This window comes from Ichthyophthirius multifiliis (assembly GCF_000220395.1).
Source record: "Ichthyophthirius multifiliis unplaced genomic scaffold scaff_1120509251106, whole genome shotgun sequence".
Taxonomy (NCBI): Eukaryota; Ciliophora; class Oligohymenophorea; order Hymenostomatida; genus Ichthyophthirius; species Ichthyophthirius multifiliis.
Genome location: NW_004086198.1, coordinates 1 through 9,796, shown reverse-complemented (window position 1 = coordinate 9,796; position 9,796 = coordinate 1). Strand labels below are relative to the sequence as shown.

At 18.0% G+C, this 9,796-nt stretch overlaps 4 protein-coding genes across 4 annotated transcripts, besides 16 other annotated features; 2 read left to right on the top strand and 2 right to left on the bottom strand. All coding sequences in view use genetic code 6, as the record gives it.

Annotated features, from left to right (window-relative positions):
* Window positions 1-806: 806 nt before the first annotated feature.
* Window positions 807-859: a microsatellite.
* Window positions 860-1,713: 854 nt separating this feature from the next.
* Window positions 1,714-1,775: a microsatellite.
* A 7-nt stretch (window positions 1,776-1,782) lies between these two features.
* On the top strand, window positions 1,783-2,728 carry IMG5_142170 (hypothetical protein; the record flags this gene model as incomplete). The annotated part of the gene is made up of 2 exons (XM_004031295.1): window positions 1,783-2,368; window positions 2,481-2,728. Coding segments are annotated over 2 exons (834 nt in total), but the record flags the coding sequence as incomplete, so codon positions are not given.
* Window positions 2,489-2,591: a microsatellite.
* An 833-nt stretch (window positions 2,729-3,561) lies between the features above and the next one.
* Window positions 3,562-3,625: a microsatellite.
* Window positions 3,570-3,631: a microsatellite.
* Window positions 3,632-4,078: 447 nt separating this feature from the next.
* Window positions 4,079-4,161: a microsatellite.
* Window positions 4,162-4,213: 52 nt separating this feature from the next.
* On the bottom strand, window positions 4,214-6,225 carry IMG5_142160 (ubiquitin carboxyl-terminal hydrolase family protein, putative; the record flags this gene model as incomplete). The annotated part of the gene is made up of 4 exons (XM_004031294.1): window positions 4,214-5,148; window positions 5,297-5,843; window positions 5,891-6,003; window positions 6,171-6,225. 4 exons carry the CDS (start codon window positions 6,223-6,225, stop codon window positions 4,214-4,216), a joined length of 1,650 nt encoding a protein of 549 aa, XP_004031342.1.
* Window positions 5,195-5,274: a microsatellite.
* Window positions 6,013-6,077: a microsatellite.
* Window positions 6,020-6,079: a microsatellite.
* Window positions 6,226-6,731: 506 nt separating the features above from the next.
* IMG5_142150 (hypothetical protein) lies at window positions 6,732-7,550 on the bottom strand (the record flags this gene model as incomplete). The annotated part of the gene is made up of 1 exon (XM_004031293.1): window positions 6,732-7,550. One exon carries the CDS (start codon window positions 7,548-7,550, stop codon window positions 6,732-6,734), a length of 819 nt encoding a protein of 272 aa, XP_004031341.1.
* A 435-nt stretch (window positions 7,551-7,985) lies between these two features.
* Window positions 7,986-8,110: a microsatellite.
* Window positions 8,111-8,125: 15 nt separating this feature from the next.
* Window positions 8,126-8,207: a microsatellite.
* Window positions 8,146-8,266: a microsatellite.
* Window positions 8,147-8,265: a microsatellite.
* Window positions 8,151-8,248: a microsatellite.
* A 335-nt stretch (window positions 8,267-8,601) lies between the features above and the next one.
* On the top strand, window positions 8,602-9,409 carry IMG5_142140 (hypothetical protein; the record flags this gene model as incomplete). Its single annotated transcript, XM_004031292.1, has 2 exons — window positions 8,602-8,689; window positions 8,808-9,409. 2 exons carry the CDS (start codon window positions 8,602-8,604, stop codon window positions 9,407-9,409), a joined length of 690 nt encoding a protein of 229 aa, XP_004031340.1.
* Window positions 8,691-8,778: a microsatellite.
* A 191-nt stretch (window positions 9,410-9,600) lies between the features above and the next one.
* Window positions 9,601-9,641: a microsatellite.
* Window positions 9,642-9,796: the final 155 nt, after the last annotated feature.

The following is a 9,796-nucleotide window of genomic DNA, read 5'->3' as shown; positions in this document are numbered from 1 at the left end:
CATTTCATTTTATTTTTTAAATTATTCTATACTTATATTTTCAATACTATTTTTTAATTTATAAATTAAATTGAAACATAAATTAATCATTTTCTTATTTACACTTTTTTTAATTAATTAATTTATGATTCTTTAACTGTAATTTAAATTTATAAATCCTATATTTAATTAATACATTATTATTATTAGATTTATAATTATTAAATTTAATTCTCTTTTATGCTTATATTTGAATTAAAACTATATATTATAATACATATATATTAATATGAATAATATTATTTTATTTAAATATTTATTAACGTTTTTTCCATTTAAATTATATAATTTTTTTATCTTCTAAATCTATAAGCAAATCTTATAAATTGATTTCCAAATTTTTGTTTTATTCAATAATTGACTAATTTTAGTTTATTTTTTTTCTTATTCTTGAAACATATTTTTCCAGTATTCTATTTCTTCATCTTATTCAGCAAATAATTCTTTTAAGGCATTAGTTTCGGTTTTCCAATCATTTATTGATTTTGGATTATAATTTTTTTATGTATCTACATAATTTGGAATAATACTTATAGTCTTTTATATTATATTAAAGCTTTAATTCTTTGAATAATTTACACTTTATGTTGATTAATCTAAACTCTATAATGAATTTAGTGATTTTTGATTAAAATACTTATTACTATTATCCATTTTTTATATCAAAAAATAAAAATAATATATATATAATTTAAAAATAAATAATAAATTCAAATATAAAATAAAAATATAATTTTGTTAAAATATAATAAATAAATAAATATAATTATATATAAATATTAATATTAATATATATATATATATATATACTATTATATATTTATTTTATTATTAAAAACATGATAGACTTATAAAGTTAATAACTTGGAACATCATTAATAACTTAAATTTATTGTCATAAACATTCAGGAAACTTTATAACATATGGCTGTATTGAATATAATTGCGAAAATAACACAATTATTTGTGATAAATGTATAGAAGAAGACTAATAGCATATGAAAGATCATAAAAATTCAATTATACGTTTTTCTGATTACATATAATATATAGCATAAGAAATAGGAAAAAAATTAAATCCCAATACAAGTTAAATATATAGAAATTTAAATAATGTAATAAATAACGAATGTAAGTTAAGTTATGGATATGAATAGGCACTAAAGTAATAGAAAGATATTTTATTTAAAAATTTAGATGAAATGGCAACTCTTTTTATTCATAGGCTTTAAAGAATTAAACATTTTTCGGAAGAGTTTCTTAGTAAATAGGTGGAAAATTATAGAAATAATATGTATTTTTTCAAATAGTAATACAAAGCATTTAATCCTGAAGATACTTTTATTAAATATTCAGATTATAATAATATAAAGGCTATTCTTTTAACAAAAACACCTTATTAAGTCTTTCATTTTTTAAGTGGGTTAAGAAAAAGTGTTAATATAGAAGGATAATTAATAAGTAATTTATAGTGTTTGGCTGATTCTATAATTGATTAAGGATAAAAACATGTAAAAATAGAACAAATTGTATATGACAAATATTTAAGAAATATATATGATATTATATAAGAAATAGAATTAGAAATTAAATCAAGTTTTAAAGAATTACCTGTAATTAATAGTGATAAAATATTAGAAGTAAAAAATAATAAAAAGAAAAATAATATGAATAATATATATATATATATATATATATATATATATATATATATTATATATATATATATATATATAATTATAGGCTAATTAAAATTTGATTTCTTATAATAAAAAAAATGTTAGAATTTAATCATATAAATTATTTGATGACCTTAAATTCGATTTTTAAGTTGTTGCTAATATAAATTCAAATCATAGTAATAGTGTTACCTGTATAATTTCTTTAACTGATGATATTATTGCTACTTCTTCATATGATAGGAGTATTAGGATTTGGAGATTAAAAGACGGTAATTAAATAAAATAAATAAATGATAAAAATTGTATTACTTGCATGTGTTGTGTAAACTTTACTAATGATAAAAATTAATAAAATAACGCTTTTTATTCTGAAGATGATATGTTAAAAATAGCACAAAACGTATAAAAAAATTCAGAAATAAAAATTAGTTCTTTATTAGGAATTGTTTTGATTTCAGGAGGTTTTGAAAAAGTAATTAAAATTTGGGATTTTAGTTTAAAAGATAGTGATTTTGTTATTAACGTTCCTATAAAATAATTACATGGACATTAAGGATGGATAACTAAAATTATATCTTTGGAAGATGAGAAAAATATAGCCAGTGGAGATGAAGCTGGTGATATTATTATTTGGGATATAGAATAAGGTGTTTAAGTAAAAAAAATTATAAATAAATAATATGAATAAATAAAAAATATATTAGATTTTTAAATTATAATTTGCTTTTGAAAGTATAATAACATGTATAAGTCTTGTAGAAAGGTTAATATATATATATATATATAAATATATATATATATATATATATATATTATATATTTTTATTTAATTATATTATTATATAAATATAAATATAAACATATATATATTTAAAGATTTAAACGACTCGCAGCATCTTGTGGAGAAATATTAAGAATATTTTAATTAGAATATAGAAAAGGTTAGAGTAGATATGGTTTAGCTAATCAATTCGAGAGTTGTTTAATTGAAAGGACTTTTAATTTGAAAACTACTATATATAGTATCAGTATTCCTTATAGTTATAAGAATATTATTGTAGTCGGATCTAAGAATGGAATTTTAAAATATATAGATTTAAATAAAAATAAGATGGTTAGTATAAATACAGACCATAAAGATATCATAGGAGATATATTGATTATAGAAAAATTAAAAATGAATGAAAACGATTATGAGTATTTCCATAAAAATCTAAATTTTATATTCTGTGGATAAGGAAAATTAGGACTATATAATGGATATGGAAATATTCTAGATAATCCATCACCTATTAATAATGAAGATTTCTGGTGTAATCCGATTTTACCAAATAGATGTATGAGTTTATTGAAAGTTTAAAGAAAAGGAATGAGTTCTTTTATTAGAATTGCTATTGTTAGTTAATTTATGAATGAGTTTTATAATTATAAATCCTCGAAAATTAGTCTCATACATTTAAAATCAGATTTTTAAAATATTTTGTGATATATTGATATATTTATATATATATTTATTAATAGTTGTATATAAATTTATAAAATCATTTATAAGTATAATTATATATATAAATTTATTGAAAAATAGCAAAATGATATAAAAAGTATTTATTTAAAATATTTTTTTTTTTATTTATTAATAATTGCATTTATATATATATATATATATATATTTTTAGATTCATGTTAATGATAATTCTTTAAGTAGTAGTAAAGATGAAGCTCATGATTATGATATATATCAATTATTAAATTAACATACTTAATAGATATAAGAAGAAAATACTATATAATAAGTATTAAATTAATATGTATTGATATATATATATATGAATTTATCTAATATAGAAATAATTATTATAAAGCCAATAATTATAGGAATAATAATTTTAAAGTTAATAATTATAAAGTTAGCAAGTTTAAAGTGAACAAATTTCATTTATGTTCGATTAAAAAATTAGAAAATTTTGTGAATATAATAATTTTAAATACGAAGAAGTATATAATAACACAAAAATTCGATAATACATATTATAATAGATATAATTAAACGAATAAGAAAGTATTTTTAATAACATATTATTTATTTTTAAACAATAACAAAAAAAAAAAAAAAAAAAGGAATAAATTTAAAATTATAATGAATTAATAAGATAATAATAAGAAAGATCAAAATAAAGTATTTTTATATTTTTTTTTATTAAAAAAAAAAAAACTAAGTAAATGAAAGTATACAAAAAGATTAACTAAGTTATAATTAATAATATTAAAAACATTATATTTTAAAACCAAAATATAGATAAATATAATTAATATAAAAACGGAATAACAGATGATTTATTTAACGATTTATTATTCTGATATATATATAATATATATATATATATATATATATATATATATATATATATATATATATATATATATATATATATATATATATTATTGGAAATATTAAAACTTGGATTTATTTTAAAACTAAATATAAAAAATATTCATTCTTCTCTTCTTCTATAAAACAATAAATAAGCATTTTTATTAACCACTTATTAAGGCTAAATACTATCAACTTATGAATCATTAAATTAGAACCATTTTTTATTCTCAAAATTAAACCCAGCAGCCGTATAATGACCTCCACTAGTCCCTCCATAATGTTAACTTACAGCAAAAAGATCATAAATATAATTTTATTGATTAAATTTAGAAATTACAAAATCAGAAAGATCTAAATTTTAAATTTCGAAATTTACAAAATCGTCTATTTTTTTTCCTTCGCTTTCAAAGAAGTATTTTCCAAAGTTTCTCATTTTTCCTGATTTGAATCTTTTTAGATGAATAATAAGGATTTTCGGAACCGAATAAATTTGCATAATTTTAGAGGCTTTTTTATGTTCTTTACATTTATTACAATACCATTCATTACCACTTTCTAGTATTTCTTTTTTCGTAAACTCTTATAGGCATTTTTGTATAGTTATTTTTTTATCTAATAGGTTACTGTTTTCAAGTATTTTAGTGTCTTTTTCATCTTTATATCGGTTGAATTTATAAAGCTGCTTTTCACTGTTTTTTTAAAGAAGCATTCTTATGTTTAGGCATTCTTTACCTTCTTTTCCTTTGTCTATATATTAAGAAATACTTTTGTTTTCGCAATTTTCGAAAGGGATTTCTCTTCCATCTTAGTTTTTAAAATTAAATAAATCGGCATTATATTTAGAGTTTTAAATTATTTCTTATATTATTGTGTTAGTATCGTCATCTTGGAGGTTTATTTACTCGGTTTTTTACCTTTTTCTTAATAATATAGGGATAGGTTCACTCTGATTATTTTATATAATTATATATATAGTTATTGTATTGAAATATCTTTTTTAAATAAATTAATCGTTCATAACTAATATTTTTGGAATTTAAAATTATTGTAAATCTAGTCTATATATATTCTTCTTGATTATTTTTAATAGAAGGGGCAATATTATTATTATTATTATTATTATTATTATTATTATTATTATTATTATTATTATTATTATTATTATTATTATTATTATTAATATCATCATTAATTTAGTAACAAAAAATATTTTAATTTCCATATTATTCTATTACTTTTATAGTTTCATTATTTTCGAAAATTTAAGTTATATAGAAATCTTTTAAATTACAAAATTCTAGATTTTCAGCATTAATTTTTGTGTATTGATATAGTATTTATTTTAGCTATAAAATTGTAGTATTTGAATCTAATTTAAGGCTCAATTATGTGGGAGTAACCCTACTATCTTTATATATTATAAAAAACTATATTTATCTATAATTTTCTTAAGGAATAGGAAGTGATAAAGTCATATAAGGATCAAATGTAATTGATATTTTACCACATGTAGGACATTCTAATGTACTTTTAAACTATCCCAAAATCAAATCAGCGATTATTGAATCGTTTCTCTTTTTGTAATTCTCATTAAATTTTTGAGAAATTAATTAATCATTATTGGAGCCTCCATCATATTCTATATTTTCGATTAAAGGTTTTTCTTTTATACGGTTTAAATCTTCATGTAAACCATCTAATATATAACTTAATAGTTCTTAAGAATCTTATTAATTATAACCCATAAACTAAATAAATTAATAAATATGTGCATATATGTATATATATATTATACTTATGGAGCTAGTTTTCCTATTACTTTTTTCAAAATATGAGGTGATATAGAACTTTAATTTCCTTACCACATTTCTTTCATTAAATTACTATAAGCTACAGAAAGATATCCACCTATTAAAAATATATGATAATATATAAATATAAATATATATATTATAAATATTTTAATATAATATATAAATATTTTTTTATTTATTTATTTATTTTTAAATATTTAAATTTAAATATTATTTATATTTATCTTTTTATTTTATTTTAATATGTTTATTATTTTTTACCTGTTCCTAGTTTATTTTCTGGATTAAGATCATTTAAATATTCATTACTTATCATATATATTGTTAATTCTTATATATTACTAAGACATTATAATGAAGAATTCATAAAACATGTATTTCCTAAGTTTTAGAGTCCTGTGAGTCCTTTTCTTCCTTATAGTCCTTATATAGGTTTTTATATATTAAATTTATTCATTAATTAAATGATGTTTTTGGGTAAAATTTCGTTTTCTATGTTATTTTCCTATTTTATTTTTTCTATAGAAGTATTTTTTTGATTGAAATTTTCTTTATTTTATATATTGGTGATTGAATTAATACTCATACTAGAAGATTTTTCCCCTTCGAGCTTAGATTTACCTTCCTAATGGTAAAATTCGAATAAAAGTACTGTTTTTTGGTCTAAATTTAAGTCCTATATGGATGTTTCTGGCGTATAATCTATTAGAGAAGCCTTTATTTTTATAGACGGGTTTTTATATTGTTAAATATACATATTATATATGTCATTTGTTTGCGTATTTTTATCTATTTTCCATATTTTTATTAAATCTCCTATTTTCATTTATTAACTAAATTTGTATAAATTTTTTATGTTTTTGGAAATTTTCTCTTTTAAGTTTTCAATATTCGAGTTTTTTTGTATGTAAAATTTATATGGCAAATTCTTCGTTTTTACATCTAAATTATTCTCGAAAATAGGATATGTAACAAAGTTTATTTATTAAAGGTGTATTTCTACATATAACTATTTTTATATATTTTCTTATAATTATCTTTTTATAAGAAAACCGCCGAATTCTTCCTAAAAATAGGAAGATATAGCTTTATCGAATAACAAATAGTCCTATTTTTCGACCAAATTTTTCTTTATTATATAGTTTTCATCGAAAAAAGCCTATCGAATGTCTAATAATTACTCTCGAGTGTAATTTTCAAGTAATTATAGACCATTTATAGCCCCTGGATGGTGTTTATTTTCCTCAGATTGCTCTAACATGTCAGATTATTCTTCGGATTTGATATATTTTTCAAATTTAGAAAACCATGTGGTGGGGATGAGAAATATATGATCGTTTATTTTTTCGTTTTGGAAATTTGAGTTGATTAAATTTTGGATTTTTTAAAAATTTAATTTATTATTGTCATCATTTTAGTTTTTTTTAAAAAAAGAAATTTATTTTAGTTAATTTTGAAATTGTTATTTTTAGGGAATTTAGGAATTTTCTATTAATTGTTCTATTTAGTGTATATTTTTTTTAGAAGGGGCATTTTTTAAATAAATTGAGTTTTTTTAAAGAATTTTTATTTGATTTTGTATATATTTAATTTCGGTTATTTATTATTTATATTTTTCGAGAAAATTTAAAGCATGATCATATAAATTAATGCTTATAGCAGATTCAATTAGATTTTCTAATACTTTTTCTAGAATAGGCTAAGAATAGTTTGGGTTTAAAGTTAATATAGATTGATATAAAAATAAAGCGTTTTAATAGTTTTTTTAGTCGAATTGATTTTAGGATTCGAGGTATATATTTTAAAAATCGGGAATATTTAAATTATTTTAAGTCATTTTTTTATTTTTTTTATATCCTTTATTTTTTGTTCTTAATTAGTTTTTTTTTTTTTATATATATTTATTTTAAAAAAAATTATTTTATTGTTTTTTTTTTCTTTTTTAAATAAATAATTTTTTATATTTATTTCTTAATTGAAAAAAAAAAAAAGTATAGTGAGTTATTAAAAATTGTAAGATTATTATTTTTCTATTAAAATTTAAAAAAAATAATATATATATTATAAGAAAATTAATTATTTTTAATATAAATAATAATGTTAATAAAATTAAAAATAAATATAAAAAATAAAAAAAAATATTTATTTTTAAATATATATATCTAAAAAACTAAAATTGAAAATAAAAAATAGAAAAAAAACAAGAAAAAAATTTAAAAATTATAAATATATAAAATTATATATATATATATTTAATTATATATATATATTTATATTTATATATAAATATATTTATATTTATATTTATATTTATATTTATATTTATATTTATTTTATATATTTAATATAAATATATTACTCCCATTTCATAAAAGAAAAAAAAAACTTTATTATTTCTCTTATATAATATATAAAAAATATACTTTTATTTTATATAAATTAAAAAAAATATAATCATAAATAAAAAAAAAAAGAAAGCAAACCAAAAAAATAAAGAATGAATAATAATAATAAACCGGAAAACAATAACTATAAAATCATATAAACCCAAGAAGAAATTTTATATTTAAGTTTTAATTAAGATTAAGGTTGTTTTGCAAGTGGCAGTGAAGATGGTTTTCGTATATATAATACTGAGCCATTTCGTGAAATATATAAAAGATAATTAGGTGGAGGAATAGGAATAGTTGAAATGATATATAGATGTAATATATTAGCATTAGTAGGTGGTGGAAAATCGCCTAAATTTCCAAATACAAAAATATAATTATGGGATGATAGTATATATATATATATATATATATATATATATATATATATATATATATATATATATATATTTATATATATATAATATATACTTATATATTTAAAATTATTCATTAATTTATATTTTAGACTAATTAAAAAGAATTGCAGAAATGAATTTTAAAAGTGAAGTCAAAGCTATAAAATTAAAAGTTGATTTTATTATTGTTGTTTTAGAAAATAAAATATATGTTCATAATTTTTCCGATTTAGCATTAAAAGATACTATAGACACTTGTCCAAATCCCTTTGGATTATGTTCTGTAAATACAGAAGGCGACGACCTTATTTTAGCCACTCCTCATAAAAATTTGGGAGAAATAAATGTACATTTATATACAGATAGCAAAACAACAAATATTAAAGCTCATTAAAGTGCACTTAATTGCCTTTAATTAAACCCTAATGGAAGTAAATTAGCAACAGCTTCTTAAAAAGGGACTATAATTAGAATTTATTCGACATAAAAGGGTGAATTACTGTAAGAATTACGTCGAGGAAGTGAATATGCGCAGATATATTCAATAGCTTTCAATCCTAGGGGTAATTTTGTTGCAATATCAAGTGATTCGGGTACAATACATATTTTTGCAGTAAAATAAACAGACGAAGATGTAGATTAAAGCTAAAATTTTCAAAAAATAATCCGAAATCAAACTTTAAATTTTAAAATTTATTGTTCCATATTTTGATTCAGAATGGTCTTTTGCATAATGTAGAATAAATGATACAAAAAGTAAAGTATGTTTTGGATAAGAAAATACTATCATAGCTATTACATATGAAGGAAATATATATAAAGCAAGATTTGATCCGGAAAATGGAGGAGAATGTAAAATTGAGAGTCAATAAAAAATTCAAGAAGATAATAATAATGATTGATTATATATATGTATAAATATATATATATATATATATATATATTTAATCTTATTATTTCTCATTTATATTAATGATAAATTATTTATATATATAATTTTATAAATAATTAAAAAAAATATATATAATTATATTTATTTACATTTAATTATAAATTAATATTTAAATATATTTAAATGGGTTTAAGAAATATATAAAGA